The 21281-nt window shown below is 41.3% G+C and overlaps 1 protein-coding gene across 1 annotated transcript in view; it reads left to right on the forward strand.

Annotated features, from left to right (window-relative positions):
• The window catches only part of LOC126184840 (protein artemis-like), an 81313-nt gene extending 79727 nt beyond the window's left edge, over nt 1-1586 (forward strand). Inside the window, exon 8 of the mRNA XM_049927447.1 lies at nt 985-1586. Within this exon, the coding sequence (XP_049783404.1) occupies nt 985-1113 (129 nt within the window). The 3' untranslated portion in view covers nt 1114-1586. The remainder of the gene's footprint in view (nt 1-984) is intronic.
• Nucleotides 1587-21281: the final 19695 nt, after the last annotated feature.

Raw genomic sequence — 21281 nt, forward strand, 5'->3', positions numbered from 1 at the left:
TAGTGACATTCCATCAGGTATGAATGAGCCTTAATAGTGACTACATAAATGAAACATCAACAATCAAAGATGGTTATGTTGTTGCCTCAATATAATTATTAATTTCCAGATACTAGTTTAGGGATGTGGATGGAAGAATAGGAGTCTGTTAGATAGGAAAACTATGGAGATGAGAGGTAGGAGTTGAGGTGTACAGTGGAAATTACAGTCAGTGGGAAAGACAGAGGGTGAGGAATAGTGTGTCATGTGGTTAGGACAGTGGTTACAAGAGTAATATGATGGGGATGGATGGAGAGGGAAATGAGAGAGGAGCCCTTACGTGGAGTGGAGGAGGTGGGGAGGAATTGAAATTGGTAAAAGGGATAAATATCAGGGCAGATCTCATTGTCTGAGGGAGGGAGTTGGTTGAAGTGGCATCAGGATAGGATATGGAGCATATGTATGTGTAGCGACAGATGCATTTGTGAAGGCATGGCAGCAGACCAGGGTTGGTGATCAGAGGGGAGACAATAGGATTATTGGAATGTAGTTTGCAGACAGTATAGGGGATATGGAGACGTTCGATGTCAGTGGAGAAGGGTGGAAATTTGATGAGATGGTAAAGTATCCAGGTGGTGGAAGGTAAATGGAGGAAAGTGAGACAGAGTGCAATGAATTTGAGGATTTGGAGGGCAGAAATCCGTGCAGCATTTGTATGGCAGAAGATAGAGTGGATCAGGGTTTTGTTGGCGTGGAGGATAGCGGGTGGGGGGGTGTAATCTCAATGTTTGGCTTTTGAGTGGCTTTAGTCTGCTGGCATGGAAGGACCTGGTGCACCAGCTTATGTATACAACCGTCTGCACATGACACAGCACTGGCTGCGCTGTCTATGCAGAGTAGGGCGGCCTCTTTAGGCCGGCCGTGCAGGCATACACAGTTTAGTTGTGTGCGCTCACTGTATAGGGTTACAACATTTTTGCTTATTATTTTATTTTTATCTTTCAGGCGGCTGCAGAGAACATCCAACAAGACTCGTGTAGTGCTTTGGAATCTGATACTAGTAGTGATGAAAGTTTTGAGCTGAGGATTGAAAGTGTAGAGGAACACTTATGTGATGGACTGCTAAATTTTTAGACCATTTACTTGTATTTATGACACTATTTTTACAGTTTGGTTTGAAAAATAAAATGTGTAACATTGTAAACAATCTAATTGTGATATGATGTATACAAACAAATTACCTGCAAAGACAAGTACGTTATCTACTGCAAATGATATACAGAAATATTTCTGTTATATTTTTTAACCTTTAGAAACTAGCTGTGATATTTTTATGCTGTTTAGAGAGACATTATAATGTCGCTTTTATTTTCAATCAACTGAAAGCATTAAAAATAATGATTTTACTCTTTATACAAAGACTGGATGTTAGTGCTACATGTTTTGCCATTGGATTTTGTAAAATGGAGCCATAGTTTCAATAAAAATGGTGAAAACAGTATTGCTAGTATAGTCTTTTTCTGGTGATGTCTTTTTTTACTGTTACAGGACAATGTAAATGCAATGAATATTTGCAATTAAATTGAGATGTATTTATCAGAAAGCATGTTTGTTTGAGAGATGATTACTCAAGATACTATATTACATTATCTTTCAAACTAAATTTCCCCACCTTTTCCTAAAAAATTCATTAGTATCCTGAGGAAAAGTATTTAGCTTGAAAAGTGATTCCAATTGAGGAAATAATTTGAAAATATGGCACTAGAATTTCTATGAGTTTTTTGTGCTTTACATGCTTTAATCTGAAACATAAACTACATATTTCTTTGCACATAATTTGGATTTAAATCTTCATTCAACAAACTTGAGTTACACAATGAGCATGTCAGGTTTGTTACTATTTGTTTCTTACTTCCTGTTTTGAATCAACACTGCTTTGTCCTATCTCAAAGGGAACACAGTAACTGTGTGATAGAAAATTAGAATATTATCCATATTTTGTCAGCCTTGCCAATTGTGAAATGGAGGACCAAGTATTTTACAATATAGTTCTCACTTCCTCATTATATGCTCAGGCAGAGGAGAAGAGTAGAATTAAGGTACTCAGAACTGAAATGTATGGTGCTAAATTGCCATCTTTTATTAAATTGTTTTCCATCAGTGTTACACGAATTATGGAAATTCTAAACTATGACTACAATCCAACATTACAGAAATTCTAAAACAATAGAAACACTAAATTTTTAATAGTATAGATGCCAGTTATATTTGTAATAAATGACTAATAAACTCTTATTAGCTGCAGGAGATTATGATTTCTTTATATATCATTAGCACAGTTTTTATCGATAACAGAATGTATTTATAAAACATGCTGTTCTTGTAATGATGTTGAGTGGGGCATTTAATGGTATTATTTGTTACTACAAACTGTAGTTATGTTTCTCAGCAATGAAACAGCATCAGATCAGCAGTATAAAGTCTAGTTAAGGGCTGATTGAATAATTAAAAAGAAGAGTGAATGAGAAAAGTGGTGCAGTAGCTGATGGGGAGACCACACGGCAATAGGATTTTTGTGATTTTTTTATATTTATGATAGGTGAAGTTCAAAAGTCGAGTATCAATAACCCAAAGCAATTTGCTGCAACTCTAAAAAATTATTGAGAACAATGACTTTTAAGTTTTCTGAGTGCCTTTAATTCACCAAAGTTTGGATGATTTACCAACGGGCCAAGGGCTCTGTGGTAGAACGCTTGCCTGCCATATGGGCAATGCAAATTCTTAAACAGAGGTGCATGTTCTGCAAACATTTCTGTGAAGCATAAAATGTATATAGAGGGGGAAAAATCAATAGCCCTTGAGACTGGTAACTGGAGGACCACTGCTTTGCATCCCATTTTGAACTTTTTTTTTGTCATTTAAATATGAAATTTCTTAAATGTATGTTAATTAACACACCTCTAATTGTTCTTTTTTTTAAGAAAAATGCACATCTTATTAGTTCTAATTACATATTGCATGCAAAATTACTAGTTTTCATTGGAAATATAAATTCTTAGTTGCCAATGTTCCATAAAACATTGTTTAAATTAGAAATATTGGAAATTAATTTTTTTGATCTTAATACATTTTATGCTTCTAGGAAATGCTTGTGCAACATGCATCTTTATTTAAAAATTTGGGGCAGCCAGGTGTCGAGCCCAGGTCACCCTTGTGGCAGGTGTGCATTCTCCCACATAGCCAGTGGACAGTCAAAAATTTGTCTTTGCCATAATAAATTAAGGATGCTAAGAAAACTTTGAAGTCAATATTCTTGAATTTTTTAGAGTGCCATTAAACTGCTTTGGTTGATTGATGTTTGAGTTCTGAACTGCACATACCATAAATATAAAAGAATTACAAAAATCTGATTGGCTTATGGTCTCCCTGTGAACTCACATTATAGAGGACTGGTTTTCTAACCTCTGTCCAGCCAGCCAGGTTGAAGTTTCCCATGGTTTTCCTATATCTATTCAACACCTGCACAAATGCTGTTTTTGAAAAGAACATGGCCCTTTTATCTCCCCATTTTTGTCCAGTTCAGAGCCTTTTCTCCGATGCCAATGACTACTTCATTGATGGGAAGTTTGATCCTATGCTTTCTATGAATCAAAGAAGTAACGGCAATAATAAGTGAGCTGCCAAACAGCCCTCGGTGGAGCTACAGCAGTTTCTCTTTGAACACTGAAATGCCTAACCTTTTTCTTAAAAAATGAGTTTTCTTGAAATAGTTCTAGTGGATATGTTATAAATATAATAGAAAATTTCAAATTCTCGGTTGTGTGAATCCATGGAAACTTAAACAGGGAAAGCTGTGCAAGGTATCACAGTGGTAGGACACTGAATTCATGTTCAGGAGGAGAGCAGTTTGAATTTCCTTTCAGCCATCCATATTTTGTTTTTCTTTGATTTTCCTATATCAATTAAGTATTGTTCTTGTGAAAGGACATTGCTACTTCCCTTCACCAATTATTATCTGTCTTTTGTATGTAATGTTCTTGTTGATGATGGAATGTTAAACCTCATCTTCCTTCCTTCCTTCCTTTCTTGACATAGGTGCCTGTGAGTGCTACAGCTCACGCACCAGACAAGTGCAAGTGGTATGCTGCCTGCAAAGGGACTTTACTTCACTACATTCAAGTCATGTTCTGTTGCATGCACCCAGCCTCTGTCACTAATGTTAAGAGATATTTAAATAACTTAAATATGACAAGTCAATGACAGTATCTATCTTTGTCTGTGACGAAATTAATGTATTCATGGACAAATGGCATCTATTTGAAAGGCAATGTGGTACAGGAAACATAACTTTTTTGATTATCTTTCTTTTTGTACAATTACCTCCAGACATGTTTCATGGGTTATCAACATAACACTGCACAACTTCATCAGAGGTTTGGGACAAATCAAGATTTGTGTAGCCTAGAAAATGCATTGAAATTATTTAGCGACCCATTTTAAATTGCACCATATACTGTACCTTAGAAAAAGTAATTAAAAGTGATTCTTTATGAGACTGAACTCTCGTGGAGGTAGCACAACATACACGTAGAACACACTCCCAAAATGCACAGAAATGTGCCAAACAACATGTCTGTTTGTGGATATACCATTTTTTGTTAACAATTTTTTTTTTTGGGATGAGAAAACGGAAGGAAAAAATTGCAAAAGCTCCCACCTTCAGAATCCACCACTGAAGAGCATTCTGTATTGTGCTGCATTGTTTCATCCATTGTGAATAAAAGTAAATGTCATGTTCCTCAAATGTAATAAAATGTAAATATTTTTACTTAGGTTTAATTTTTCTGTTAAATGCATCCTCTTACGTTTGTATTTGCTTTGTCAGTGTTACCCCACTAGTGGATATTGCCACAAGTTGTGGCGCCTGCAGTGTGGTGTAGTGGTTAGCGTCACTGGCTGCTGTGTTAGAAGGTTCTTGAAGTTTCTCATGTTTGTATATTTTGAAATATTTGATAAACAGCAGAACTCTCTGCCTAGGAGTTCAGTTCTGTTCCATCTGTGTGCTGATGACATAATAAATGTCCTTGCAGTTCTGAGTGTTGTACTTCATTGACGACCCTGCTATCTGATTTGGACTGGAGCACAGTTGCAATGTGATGTTGTTTGGTGGAGACGTTGGCTACTTCAAAGCATCGACATCAGCGTGGCTCAAAGTATGCACTGTGTAAAAGCCTTTGCCTACATGGATAGGAACCGAAATACAAGGAGGAATCCACTGAGTTTTGGTTACATGTTAAATCACACAAATCTAAAGGCTGTAAATTCAAATAAATAATTAGTGATTGCAATTATAAACAGCTTAAATTGGAGCAATCACATAGATAATGTTAGGGGAAAACAAACCACTGCAGTTTATTGGCAGAACACTTAGAAAATGTAACAGGTGTAATAAAGAGACTGCTTACACTGCACTTGTCTGCCATTTCTGGAGTAGTGCTGTGTGGTCTGGGATCCACATCAGAAAGGATTTCTGGAGGAAATCAAATAAGTCCAGAGAAGGGCAGCTCATTTTGTATTATTGCAAAATAAGGGAGAGATGATACATGATACATGAATCGGGTTGGCAATAATTAAAACAAAGGTGTTTTTCATTGCAACAGGATCTTCTCATGAAAGTTCAGTCACCTACGTTCTGCTGAGAGTGCCCACCTGCAAAGGGGGAAATGATCATCATAAAACAAGAGAAACTGGAGTTCACTTGGAAAGATTTAAGTGTTTGTTTTACTAACATCCTATTTGAGAGTGGAATGGTAGAAAAATAGCTTAATTGTGAATTGCAGAGTAATAATGTAAACGTGGTTGTAGATGCAGATGGAATTTGCTATATTAGATATTATGAGGGGCAGGAAACAAGTTTTTGATGGACACTAGAGCAAATGAGTTTGTGGCAAATAGGGATCTCGTGGTCTGGAAGCTATTGAACACTCTATGAATAGGTTGCGTGGGGTGGGGACAGTGATGTGAGGTCATTGGGGCCAATGGAATTAAGTTTTCAGGATGGGTCGGTTCAGTTTGAACAATCTTTGGATGTGGTGCCTCATTTAAGTGAAGGTTACAATTCGATCCTGGGCTGAGACTTTTTGTATGAAAATCGTGCCAAAACTGACTTGTGGCCATATGTGTTGAAATTTAATGGGACAACACTCCAGCCAGGGGAATGTCGTCAGTGAAGTACTGTTGCATGGTTCATCTTTCTTAAGGGGCAAATCAATTAAACTGTGTACAGAAACACTAAGGTTTGATTCACATGATACTGTGCTGGAGGGCACCAGAGAGTTCTTTGGGTGAATTTAGAATTGGAATTGCCTGTTGATATGTTGTGTGTAATAGACCTGCTAAAGGAGAACAATTGATTGGATACTTGACATTGTTTTTTGAGGAGAATTGTACATGTACATGTACATATACAGGAAGGGAATGGCAGGAAAGTGGTACTTGTGAATCTGGATAACTTTGGCGGTGATTAAGAAAGGTTTTGTGACTCGCCGATCTTTCAAAGTGCCGCCGTGCAGTTATGCGCGTCCTCTACGTGCGGCGCTGTCTGCCAGCCATGCAGCAGCAGCGCCACCTAAACGGCCAGCCAGCCAGCGGCCGCTAGACTTGGACTCAGTGCTCATTCGAGTGTGACCGTGTTCACATGTCTTGCTTTATCAACTTGCTCAGTGACTTATATGTGTTGTGTCGTTTTGAAATATATGTGCTCAACTTGACGTTATAACAATTGGCAACGAGGATGGGATTTTCCCTTTTCATCATTGACCCACAGGTTTCCATGGCTACTGTCGAGCAGTTATTGCAAGGTCTCATTGAACAGCAAATGCTTCTAACATCGGCGATTTGCGATTTCATTGCGGTGTCAAATGCGGGGCGTTTCTTGTCGTTGGCTATACCTCGTTTTCCTCCTTACGACGAGACAGCGGAAGATTGATCTGATTATGAAAAACGTCTTTGACAGCACTTCTTGGCATTTCATGTCACGGACGAACAAACATGTAAGTCTCTGTTCCTTTCCTGGATTTTACCTCAAATGTATCGGTTGTTGTCGCAATTGGCTCCTTTGAAAGATCCTGCGTCTTTGTCGTTTACTGAAATGTGCTCACTTCTGTCTGTCTATTTTCAAAAGCAAACGCATGTGGTAGCCTCTCGCGTTGCCTTTTATTGTTGTCAAAAACAACTGAATCAGTCCTATCGCGCTTGGGCTGCTGAACTTCACGGCCTCAGTCGAAAGTGTCAATGTGTTACTGACGTTCACAAAGAATCCTATGCCGATTCCATGGTACGGGCTGCTATTATCTGATCGGCGCCCGACAAATGAGTTCGGCAATGTGCCCTTCAGTTGGCAAATCTGACACTAGATGAAGTCCTATCCATCGCGCAGTCTTTTGAAATTTCTCGCGCCACTGGGGCACAAATAGAGGCATGGGGTGACGTAGGGGAAATACATCCTCTGTGCGCTGTTGACGACGCGTGCGGCATGTCCCCACCGGCCGACGTGGTCACAGTACGCTCGCACGCACAGCCTCGGCCTAACCGTAAACAACCCTCTAAGAAACTGCAGCAAAACCCCCGGCAACCTCCTTCATGTCCGCGGTGTTTTACGAAACTTTCACGCGAGGATTGTCCCCAGCGTTGGGCTGTGTGCCACAATTGCAAAAAGAAAGGTCATGTGTCTTCCGTTTCCAAATCCGACCGCATACATGATGTTCATGAACATGACGCTGATTCTGATTATGTGTTGTCTGTCAATTGCACTTCTTCTCTTTCAGGGAAGTTATTCCTCACTGTCCAAATCCTTGGTCAGGATGTTTGCATGCAGGTGGATACCGGTTCTGCTGCCACTATAATTAATTCTCAGACGTATCTTCAGTTGGGCTCTCCACTCCTATCACCTATCACTCGGCAATTACGGACGTACAACAAACAGAAGATTTCTCTCTTGGGACAATTTAATGCTGAGGTATCTTACAAATCCGTCATTCGCGCTGTTTCCATATTTGTGGTCGACCAGAGTCTCTGATGCTATTCCTTATGCTCAATTGGATTCCTTGTCAACGACATTTTCGTCCCTTTTTTCTCCTGGGTTAGGCTGTGCAAACGACTTTAAGGCTCATATCACGCTCAAACCCACTCCTCGGCCTAAGTTTTTTTGGGCTCGGCCCATGCCTGTGGCCCTTCGTGATCGGGTAAAATGAGAGCTGGATCGTCTCACTACTTCTGCGGTCTTGCTTCCTGTCACTTCCAGTGAGTGGTCCTCTCCTGTCGTTGTCGTTGCTAAGCCCAATGGTGATATTCATCTCTGTGGCGATTTTAAAGCCACTGTAAATGGGCAATGCCTCATCGATACTTACCCTATGCCCCGACCTGAAGAATTGTTCACTAAACTTGCGGGAGGCCAGTGTTTTTCCAAAATTGACCTGTCAGAAGCTTATCATCAACTTCCTCTTGATGCTGCTTCCCGGCAGTTTCTGGTCCTTAACATGCCTTTCGGCCTCTATCAATACCAACGATTGCCATTCGGGGTTGCCAGTGCCCCTGCTCTCTTTCAGCGATTCTTGGAACAATTATTGCTCCCTGTCCCTTGGTGTATAAATTACATGGACGACATTGTTGTCACTGGCTCCACCACTGAAGAACATCTTCAGAACCTCTGCACATTTTTTCATGTCTTACAGACTGCCGGTCTTAAGTGTAATCTTCAGAAATCACAATTTTTTCAGGCATCTATCACGTACTTGGGGTTTCAACTCTCTTGGGATGGTATTCGTCCCCTTCAGCAAACTGTCGCTGCGATCGATGCCCTTCCTCGCCCTACATCTGCTATGGAACTGCAGGCCTTCTTGGGGAAAATAGCATACTATCATAAGTTCTTACCGCGTGCTGCTCCGGTGGCTCAGCTGTTGCATAAAAACGTGCCATTTCGCTGGTCCGCGTCATGCTTTCCAGAAATTAAAGACTATGCTGAAACAGGCCCCGTGCCTGGCTACTTACCGACCTGGCCAACATCTTGTTCTTGCCACGGACGCCTCTCAATACGGGGTCGGTGCAGCCCTTGAGCACTGTTTTTCAGGTGGCTCTGAACAACCCATTGCTTATGCCTTCGAAACGCTCACGGATGCCCAACAAAAGTATTCTCAAATTGAAAAAGAAGCATTAGCCATTATTTATGCTCTTTATAAGTTTGGTGTTTTTCTCTATGGGTCCAAATTTCATCTTGTTACGGATCACAAACCGGTTGTTTCCTTGTTTCGTCCATCGTCATCACTTCCCGACAAGGCTGCACACCCCCTCCAGCGTTGGGCTCTTTACTTATCTCGTTTAAATTATGAGATTCATTTCCAGCCGACGGCTCAACATGTGAATGCTGATGCACTGTCTTGCCTTCCCATGGGTCCTGATGTGGCATTCGATAAGGACGAACTTTTGTGTTTCCATCTGGATGTTGCCAAGAAGCGGGTTGTGGACGGATTCCCCATCACAGGGGACCGGCTGGCGGCGGCTATGGGTTCTGATCATACCCTCTCCTGGGTTTTACACTGTATTCAGAAGGGTTGGCCAGATCGTCCGTCCGCTAAGACTTCTGACCCGTTGCGGAACTACTACGCTTTGCGCTACCGCCTCACGGCTAGGGATGGTGTTATCCTCCTCTCCACCGACAGTGCTTCGCCGCGTGTTGTGGTACCTGCGTCTTTGCGTGCTTCGGTCTTGCGCCTCCTTCACCAAGGACATTGGGGTGTCTCTCGCACAAAATCTCTGGCGTGCCGTCATGTGTACTGGCCTGGCATCGGCTCTGAAATAGCACACATGGTTGCTGCCTGCGGCCCTTGTGCATCACAGGCCACTGCCCCGAAGTCATCTTTGTCACCGTGGCCTTCGCCTGAGACGCCCTCGGAGCACATTCATGCTGACTTTGCGGGACCTTTTTTAGGTAGTTATTGGCTCCTCATAATTGACGCCTACTCTAACTTTCCTTTAATTGTCCATTGCATGTCGCCTACCACCGCGGCAACCACAAATGCTCTAGCCTGCATTTTTTCTTTGGAAGGCCTTCCCTCTACTCTTGTTACTGATAATGGTCCGCAATTTGCCTCTTCCGAATTTGCGGATTTTGGTGCTCGTCACGGCGTTATGCATGTCACATCCCCTCCGTTCCATCCACAATCAAACGGTGAGGCTGAACGACTGGTCTGCACATTTAAGGCTCAGATGCAGAAACTCCTGACTTCTTCTGCTGCTGATGATGTGCTTCTCCAGTTTCTGGCTTCTTACCGCCCCATGGGCGACCACAGCCCGGTTGAGCTCTTACATGGCCGACAGCCCCACACACTACTTCATCTTCTGCGGCCTTCTACCTCACGACTGCGGGTGCCTTTGCTTGGCCGGTTCACTGCCGACGACCTTGTCTGGGCATGGGGATATGGCAGGCAGCCAAAATGGAGTCCGGGCCGTATCTTACAACACCGTGGCCGACGCCTGTATGAAATCCGGATGGACACGGGTGTTTCAGTGCGTCATTCGGATCAGCTTCGGCCTTGTGTGCTGGCAATGCCTGTTCCGAATGCCGCTACACCACCTCCAGCTCTACCTGACACTCGGGATCTTGGCACCTCTCATTACGCACAACGCAGCCCTCTCATCGTCATCTTGGTGCCAGTACAAGAACAGACGCCACCAGGAGATGTGCCCATGCAGGAACTGGATGACCATCATCTGTCGGAGCCAATCTACTTGCCTCCTCCTCCTACGGATGCCGACACATCGCCCATGTCTCCTGTTATATCAACTGGACTTGCCGCAACAGGCAGATTGGTGCATGTGGCCCTAGCAGATTCGACCCCTACGTCTCCTGTCATGTCGACCCGTTATCATTGGGGACATTTCCGTCCGTACGGGAAGCCTCCTCCTCGAGACCTTACGGCCAGTCAAACAATGCCTATGGACGTTTGCACTCTACAGGCCACCTCCATCAAGACAAGTGAAAAAATTTCAAAGGGGGAAAAAGTGTTGCGACTTGCCGATCTTTCAAAGTGCCGCCACGCAGTTACGTGCGTCCTCTACATGCGGCGCTGTCTGCCAGCCATGCAGCAGCAGCAGCCACCTAAGCGGCCAGCCAGCCAACGGCCGCTAGACTTGGACTCAGTGCTCATTCGAGTGTGACCGTGTTCACATGTCTTGCTTTGTCAACTTGTTCAGTGACTTATATGTGTTGTGTCATTTTGAAATATATGTGCTCAACTTGATGTTATTACAAAAGGCTGACAATGGGATTTTTAGTAGCAAATTTGGGCATCCTGGATGAGGATGATTTGGACATATTGGGTGTGAATTGTGGCCAGCCACAGGCCACTACTGAAACTGCATTATGTAAAAAAAAAAAGAGCATCTAGAGCGGAAGTTAGTACTGGAGTTCAAGGACTTGTTTTAACTCCAGGGACCATTGCCAGCAGTGCCAGTGATGCAACACCAAATTCCATTGGGAAATGAAGCACTGGTGTATCAGAAATCATATGGTATACCTCAGCATTTACAGTACAACCAATTATGGGTGATTTCATTAACCAACAATTAACCAATGGAATAATATAGGAGAACACTAGCTCATGGGGCAGCCACCATTGTGGTGATGCTCAAAACATCGACAGGTGGCTCTAGGAATTACAGGTTCTGCTGTCACTATCATCACCTTAATAGTAAGATGGCAACCAGTGCATACCCAGTACCACATAGACCATCAATAACTTGGGACAGTACCAGCGCCATAGGTTTGAAGGAGTGAGTATCATGAGTTAGAGGTGTTTCTGGAGGACCAACTGAAGACAATATTCTCAGTTCCTTGTGGTCATTGTCATTGCTACGTAAACTGGTGGCACTAATGTGCGTTTCATGCAACTGTTTCAGAGTCATGATCGGCCTCATTTTAATGCGGCTGTTAGGTGCGTTAACATGGGGCTGGGGAGGGTGCTGATGGCAGAGGGCATGGGTCACATTTCAGTGGTGCCAGTTGGGTCTATCGGTAAATCAGGTTTCACTAGGCATGGCCTGCACCCCAATAAGTATGGGAAGGGGAGGCTGGCAAAGCTTATAGGTGACAGTGTAGTGGGTGGTGGTGGGGTCACTCATGGAAAAATTACTATAGTAGTTGGTGTTAGAGCTGCACTTTTTTTAGATTGAAGTCAGCTGGTAGGTATACCTGTTTAAAAGAAAACCCTCTAACTAAGGGCTCACCTTCAGAGGATGTCATGTTTCCAAGTAGAGAAGGAATTGGCATATTTCATCAAAATATAAGAGGTATTAGAGATAAAGTTAGTGAACTGCTTATAGATGCATCTGAAATTGTTGGTATGTCGGAGCACCACGTAAATATTCAAATAACTTACAGGTTTGCTGCCAGGTGATGTCGTGCCTTGAGAATGGCAGGGTGTGCTCCTGTTGAAATATCGGTGGTGGTCGACAACGTCACCCGGCAGCAAACCCGTAAGTTATTTGAACATTCAATTCGCCGGGAAAAGTTAAGGTCTCACACCACTTAAATACTTTGGCAGTTCAGAGGCTACCTTTACAAGGATACAGATTAGCTGGCTGTTTTTCAAGGAGTTCCTTGTGGGGTGGGTGAGTGGCTATGTACATAAAAAACAGTATTCTGTTTGAGTCCATGGACATATCATGGCACTGCACTGAACAGATATTTGAATGTTGTGCAGGGGCAGTTGAATTTAGTGAAACTAAACTTCTAATTGTTGTTTATAGGTCCCGTAACATGACTTAAGAGCATTTCTGCTCAAGCTAGAGAGGGTTCTTGATTCACTCTGTAGGAAGTACCAAAAATTAGTTAGATGTGGTGACTTAAATTTATATTTATTTTATAAATGGGTAGTGATGGAACAAGAAAAAGGATGTTGGTAGATCTCCTAAATTTGTATGATCTGATGCAGACTGTGTTTTTTCCAATTAGGGTGCAGAGGAACAGTAGCACAGCCATAGGCAATATTTTTATTCATTCTTCATTACTAGATGGGCATTCTGTTAGTAAAAGGGTGAATGGCCTTTCAGACCATGATGCCCAAATTTTAACACTAAAAGACTTTTGTACTCAAACAAATGTCACATATAATGAGAAACTACGAAGGAAAGTTAATCCAACAGCAATAGAGTGTTTTTCTGAACCTCGTTAAGGAACAAGAGTGGCAGGATATTTATAATTCTGATAACATAGATGATAAATATAATGCTCTCCTTAACACACTTCTTTTGCTCGTTGAGAGTTGCTTTCCATTAGAATGTTCTAAACGGGGTACTAGCAGTAATAGGCAGTGCAGGTGGCTGACTAGTGGGATAAGGATATCATTGCTGGTGAATTAAATAAAAAATTGGTTTCTACAGGGAATCATATCAAAATGTTAGAAGACGTCACAATCAAGCTACAGTAGCCCATTACAAACAGTATTGTAAGATGCTTAAAAATATTATTAGGAAGGCAGAGAGTATGTGGTATGCAAATAGAATAGCTAATTCACAGGATAAAATTAAAACCATATGGTCAGTTGTGAAGGAAGTGTCTGGTCAGCAGCACAAGGTCTACGATATAGTCAGTTCATAGTAAACATATTTCTGTTACTGATAAATCAGATATTATGTACAGTATTTAATGATCATTTTCTGAGCATTGCTGGTGAATTAAATAAAAAATTAGTTTCTACAGGGAATCATATAACTTTCTTGACAAATGCCTTGCGAGATTGATGTCTGATATACTTCCCTGCGATACAGACAAGAGGGAGATTGAGTCAATAATTAAATCACTGAAGACTAAGGACTCTCATGGTTATGATGGACTGCCCAGCAGTTTATTTAAGTATGGTGCTGCACATGTTAGCCCTGTATTTAGCCATATTTGTAATTTTTCCTTTAGGAGTGGTCAGTTTCCTGAAAGATTAAAGTACTCGGTAGTAAAGCTGCCTTATAAAAAGGGAGAAAGGGATAATGTAGATAATTTTAGATCTATTTCTATGCCATCAGTGTTTGCTGAAGTTACTGAAAAGGCTGTGTATGTAAGAATAATTGATCATTTTATTCCACATGATTTGCTATCAAATGTACAATTTGGCTTTAGAAGTCTTTTAACAACTGAAAACGCTATAGTCTCTTTTCTCTGTGAGGTGGTGGATGGTTTAAACAAAAGATTTAGAATGCTAGGCACATTTTTTGATTTGACTAAGGCATTTTATTGTGTTGATCACAAAATAGTGCTCCAGAAGTTGGACCATTACGGAATACAGGGAGTTGCTCACAATTGGTTCACCTCTTACTTTAGCAACAGACAGCAAAAGGTCATTATTCACAATGTTGAGAATGGCTGTAATGTGGGGTCTGAGTGGGGTACGGTCAAGTGTGGGGTGCCCCAGGGATCAGTGTTGGGGCCACTCCTGTTCCTTATTTATATAAATGATGTGCCCTCTAGTATTAAAAGTAACTCTAAAATATTTCTGTTCACTGATGACACTAGCTTGGTAGTAAAGGATGTTGTGTGCAACATTGGCTCGGTTTCCAATAGCACAGTTCATGACCTAAGTTCATGCCTAAGTTCATAGACTAACGCTTAATCACAGTAAGACTCAGTTTTTACAGTTTCTAACACACAATTCAACAAAACCAGAGATTTTAATTTCACAGAATGGGCATATGATTAGTGAAACTGGACAGTTCAAATTTCTAGGTGTTCAGACAGATAGTAAACTGTCATGGAAAGCCCATGTTTAGGATCTTGTTCTAAGACTTAATGCTGTCATTTTCTACTATTCGAATGGTATCTGAAGTGAGTGATTGTTCAACATGAAAATTAGTCTACTTTGCTTATTTTCATTCACTTATGTCATATGGCATTATATTTTGGGGTAACTCATTCCACTCTAAAAGGATATTTTTGGCTCAGAAACGGGTGGTTCGTGCAACAAGTTTTGTAAGTTCATGAACCTCTTGTTAACCCCTGTTCACGAATCTGCAGCAGTCATTAAAAGATGGCCCAGTCCAGTGCTGCTAAAACCAGTACAGTACTTTTTAGGGTTACTAAAGGTACAGGAGTTGCTATCTGAGTTGGGACTCATTGTGGTGCTTGTTAAGCAAAACTTGCCACTATATTATCGTGTAGTGTCAACAGAGGTTAGGACGGACTAGGCAGATTCAGTTCCTGGCAGTGAATGGTCGTATACAGTATAAGTATTACACCATTCACCAAAACCCGTTAAGGTGGGGGACTCTGGGACAATTTGTGCAAGTGAGAATAGGTGAAGTATTGCTAATTTCAGTACAGGAAGTAGACCTGTGGTAATGATGGCAGAAAAATTCCAGCACTGTCAGAAGAAACAGATTATGGTGTGCCCAACATGAGTAATCTGATGGGTTCAGGCACATGGAAGGTTCAGCTGTTCTTAGACAAAACAGATGGCCAGGGTTGTTGATGGGATGTAATGAAACCTAAGTGGGATATTGATTAATGAAGCAATGTGTGACACAATAGGGCTCACATTCCACCTACCAGCCATGGTTATCGGGATTACCAGGTTAGATATAATGTCATAATACAGTCTCAGTTATACTAGCCAGGCAAACAGATGGTGGTACTTCCATCTCAAAATTTAACCTTCCTTAACAACACATTGAAACCAGATCTAATGCAGTCCCTGAAACAGTTCATAGCAATACAAGAAGGGCATATTTCGACAAAAAAGATGCTGCAGCATGTGCAACATTATCAGAAGGAACAATACTGTACTGCCATGATCTTACATGTCATGATATATAGTACCATAGAGCACTGACACTCTTCTGCACAGACTTCATCTACCTTAGGCAGAAAGCCACACAACCCCCCACTAGTGCAGACCCTGGTAGACTGGGTCACCAATACTGCTTAAGGTATGGAGGATAGAGGTGGAGAATAAAAATGATTGATTGTGTGACATTGTGATGTGTGTAGCAGTGACAAATGTGTTTCCTAGTGCTTAAGAGGTTATGAGGCTACTGAACAGGCCATGAGGACTTCATGAACTGTGTTGAGTTGTTAAGTGGTATATGGAGAGTTGCCAAGATTAGTGGGATGTTTGTATTTCCACTTTGTGATGTACATTCTCTCAAAACCAAATGGACTGTTAGTTAGTATGAGACAGGTGTCACCTTGTAGCTGTAAGTAAGGATCTAATGGGATAAGCTTTGTAGGGTAACACCGCAGCCTCAGAATGTTATGGTTCAAGTTGCCTAGCACTTGCAAAGTAAAACTTTTTTAAATGTTGCATGTTGAGTTTCGTTGCAGACCAGTCCAGGGTAGAGACCTGGGGGCTGGTCTTCCAAAGGAGGAGGGTATTATAGTGCAACCCCTATTTTTTAGTCATTCTGTGGAAGTGGATCAGTGCAGCACTACAAAAGCCATACGCAGTTGGTGGGTGCAGAATGTCAGCATGTCAGTTACAGCAACAAGACTGTTTGTGGATGCAGGACAGACCAGATCCAGAACCATGAACCTGCCACCACAGTGTTAAGGTGGGGGTATAACAGAATGGTCCGAGCTGTTTCTCTACTGATGAGCCACAGAATTATTACCAGGAATATGACTGCAATCTATGCATCAGCACAAAAAATGGGCTGCTATCTTTTATAAATAGCTGTGACCTTTTGACAGAGATGTTCACAGCTTGGCAGACTGACTACAATGATGGAGCTATACCATGCACTGCCACAGCATGGGTCAGCAAACAGCCTCCATGAGCCTGGTCAGCCAACACTGGCCCACAATTTTCTAGCACCAAGCCCTCCTTCTGGGACTTCGTGCATCTCCAGTGGTGGCCACTTCCAAGCCAACTCCAGCAGCAACGCAATTCCTGCACAGAGACAGTGGGTCATGAGTGATGTTGATACAGCCGCTCTCCCTTCTGTGCTACTGTGGGCACCACAGCACCTGATGTACAGGCAGAATTTCCAGTCAGCAGGCTGGCATCCTCTGCAAGTGTTTTGGTTGTCCTATGTGTCACTGGCACCACTTGCATGCAGTGTGACTTACTTAACTGGGTCGTGTACAGCTAGTTGGCCACAGGAATCAGCATTCCCAGCTGCATGTGTTAGAACCCACAGTGCCTCAGGGCCAAGCATGCCACACGCCCAGGGAGGACGTGGCCACCACATTGTGGTGTCAGAATGTTTCTGCTTGAGTTTCAGTAAAGTGATCAACTTGTTTTACTAAGCCCGCTCCAGCATGGATCCTCACCATGGCCCACAGCCACCGCCCAGTCCTGCACAGAAGTTTTCTGCACCATGGTCAACTTCATCAGAGAGCTGGTCAGGATCAATGAAAATGGCTGAAAGGATTTGACTGAGTCACCAATAGGTGTGATGACATGATATGTCTGGCAAATGTGTACTTCCACTTGGACAGCACAGTATACTGTGTTTTGATGAAGAGAAGCTCAGTGACTGGGAGAAATTCCAGGCTGAACTGAAGAAAACAGCAGCATGTCTGCTTAGTGGAAGAACAATTGAAGAACAGAGTCAGTAGATGGAAATATCCGGTTCTGCCCCAGGCCTGGAGCTACTGGCTATTTCCATCTAATAATGCCAATTTCCCCAATCTCCCCTCACCCTCAGCCTAATTTATTCAGTAAATTGAACCAAAATCTCATGAATGAAAAGAAAATCAAAAGAATTATGTATTTTAAATGTTTATAAAAAATTTAAAAAATCTCGCCCATGAAAAAATGTACATTTGAGAATAAAGAAGAAAAGGTAAACATTTTTTAAAGAAATATTCGTTTTTCCATTATTCCTTTCAGATTATATACACAGGGTGAGTCAGGAGAAAAGGTACATGCTTTGAGGGGTGATAGTACCTCTGATGTTGAGTAAAAAGCTTCATATGGACTTCTGCCCTATTCCGAAAGGCTTCCAATATAGAACACATTTAATATTCATTGTTATATATGTTCTGTACTATCAAACATTGTCACTGTTTACAACGTTGTGCCATTTCTCTGGCGCGTTGCGTATCCGGCACTATCGATAGCGACTTGTATTTCTGTTTACGTCTAGTTCGGCCTGCGCAGGCACTGAGGCAGCTGCTGCCCTCTGGAGTGTTTTTCGTGGGGGGCCACGCGCGCTCGACTCGGCAGTTGGATTCACACCGAATTGGTGGTATTTTGCCTTCTGCCCCGGCACGAAGGTGTGGTCTCATTGTTGGCGGGCCTCATTGATTTGGGCATTGGGCAGTGTGGCGTGTTGATGATGTGGTGTAGTGGACAACTGATGGATTCCTGACCGAGATCGCTTGAGGTTCTCAGCCTCTGAAAAGGGTGCCACGATATCGCTTGGGTTTTCGCACCCAAGAGTTGTAAGGACTGCAGGGCAGGTTTTCTGTGTGTTTGCTCTGTCCGGTCTGCGTGGCGGGGTTCGTTTCACCTTACTTCAGCTGTTGATTATATTTTCTGCGTGATTCCATTTTAACTGGAGTCTGGGTGTTGAGTTTCCTGCTGGTGTGTACCTGGTCGTCGCCCCTGTTTTCCCGCCTGGTGGGCAGACGTATGTGTTGGTGGGAATTATTTATCAGTGTGTGTTTTGTGTGGACCCGGTGCGCTCACGTGCCCTGATTCTGAGTTGAAATTACTGTGGTCAGGCTGGCTAGTTTGCTGGAGTGTGTGTTATTGGTTTTCTGGCTTGCTGGGAACTGTGCGCGCCTGTTCCTTTTGTGATGCGGCAGCAGTCTGATATTTTTATGTGTGCTTGTTAAGTTGCTAGCAATTGCTTTTAGCCTTGTGCTTACTTATTTTATTTAAATTGCTGGGCATTGTCATTTGTCTGTTCTTTTACCTTTATTTATTTGTAGTGTCAATTAAGCCTGAGATGATGTCCAAGGTGCTAGCAATTGATTTTGGCCTCGTGTGTACTTAATCCTATTTACATTCTTGGGCATTGGCATTTGCTTGTTCTTTTACTCTTATTTATTTGTTATGCCAGTTAGCCCTAAGATGATGCCAGACCTTGGTATCTGTCAGCCTTATTTTGGGTACCAGCGCTCAGGTGCAATATTGTCGGGCCTATCCTGGACTTGTCATTAATTGAGAGCTTGTCAAGTGCACTTGTGTATGGTGTTTATTGTGTTTACACCCCCCCCCCCCCCTCCCTTCTTTCTCCTTCGTGTAAGATTGCTAGGTGGCCTTTGTTATTACCTATATAAGTTTGCCCGCTGCTGTAGTCATAACATGTTTTGACCGGCAAGCGGCCCATGTTGGGGAAAGTTTGAATGTGTTTGCACTGTTGATGTTGGGCCTTGCCGTACATATATTTAGTCATGTACGTGTTGTTGTGTTAAGGATTTTAGGACATTTTTAACTGAGATACCTGTTGAAAACTTTATCACTCTTGTAAAGAAGGTATAGGAAGGAGTAACTTCAACTGGAAATTTAATTGTAAATTATACATTTGTGCTTCACATTTAAAAATTTAACTGTATTAGGTGAAGGTATGTAGTTTAATGCCCAACAATTATTTGTTAATGTATCAAATTGTAAACACTTTTGAAGTTTCTCTGTTTATCTGTGGTATATAACATGTTTGTCACCTCATATTGTAAGCAGCTTGATGTGTTTGTGTCACTGTAATTTGTAAGCCACAGTGTAATTTATTACAATTAATTGTTTTGGAGAAATAAACCTTGAATTGTATGTCCCCTTTTCATTAACCGAATCCCATCCAAATCGTCCGCTCAAACGTACCACAGTAGTTTAGAGCAAGTAGAGATGAACAGTTTGATATGGGACATTTGCTGTCCATCAGGTCGGGATACTACCTCAAATTGGCCTACAAAAACTACGTAAGATACAGCGCATGCACATAGTGTGAGTTTTTAACATTTTCGCGCTCTCTTCACACAAACTGTTAGTTCCAGAGAAAAAAATGAATAGGACCTTTTTTATAGCGAATTTAATGTAGTTTAATTTTGTACTGCAACACGTTTTCACTGGAGACTGCGGTTTTCGAGTTATTCAACAAAAACGTACAAAAGTGGGATTAAATGTGTCCTATCTCGGAAACCATTCGAAATAGGGCATTAGTCCATATGAAGTTTTTTGTTCAGTATCTCAGTACTTCCATTTGTAAATACTGAAAATTCCAGCTAGTAATTATTTTCAATTATCTGTCTGTCAAAATAATTTTAAAGTCGTTATTGAGCTCCATACAAATTTATCCCCTATATCTAGTATTCAAATATTCACATTCACAACCAGTAATGTTGTATAAAATGATTACTTCTCACTCACTAACCATTTTAAACAGATTAGACTTGTTAACATTACTGAGCTTCTTCAGTAAGGCTTCCATTTCTATAGAACAATTTCAATAAGATTAAAGAAAATAAATTCATTCTGAAAAAGAAATTACCTATCCCAAATCGCGTTTTTCCATTATGAAAAAGTTTAATTTTTCCATTTTAAAAATAATTTCTTTCCTTATAAATTAAGACTGAAAATTAATGTGTGGGACGAATTTAAATTTGATGAAAATATTTTTAATGAACCAATGGAAAATGTCAGAAGTAATGTTTGCAAAGGCTATTTTAAACTATAATTAATTATAGAACATATGAGAAGTGACAAACATAATGAAGGTATTGATGTTTTTACAGCAGATTATCCTGAAGAATATTAAGCATGGGAATTTTATAATTATGAGAAAACAGATAAAGATATTTGGAAGAGATTGAGAAAATGGCGAGTTATTATGAGGAAAGAAATCTAGATATTTTGAGAGACACTAAAAAATCAAACTTTTTGTTATCTATGACTGCGAGAAATATAGCAGATTATTTTATTATGAGGAGACAGGTAAGAATTTTATAAATAACCAAAACTATTAAAAGATTATATTTGTGCTTGTATACTATTTTTACCAGTTTCTCACTCAGTAACCAAAAAACAGAAGATAATTGTGAAATAATTGTTTAAACTACATCAAAAATTTAATTTCTAAAAAATCCCTTCTACTACCATACAGGGAAATTTTTTAATAAGATTAAAAAATACATTCATTCTCAAAAACTGCAAAACCTTGGCACCAGGAGGAAAGCAGTTGGTTTTTTTGTAGGTTCTTTCTTTATTTCGTCTTTCCCCAACGGATTTCTTCTGTTGAACGTCACTATTGGTCTGCGACTTCGGCTGTTAAGTCGTCCACATCCTTCTTGTTGGCTGCATCTTGCTGTAGATGGAAGA

Source organism: Schistocerca cancellata, chromosome 4 (genome assembly GCF_023864275.1).
Source record: "Schistocerca cancellata isolate TAMUIC-IGC-003103 chromosome 4, iqSchCanc2.1, whole genome shotgun sequence".
NCBI classification, from domain to species: Eukaryota; Metazoa; Arthropoda; class Insecta; order Orthoptera; family Acrididae; genus Schistocerca; species Schistocerca cancellata.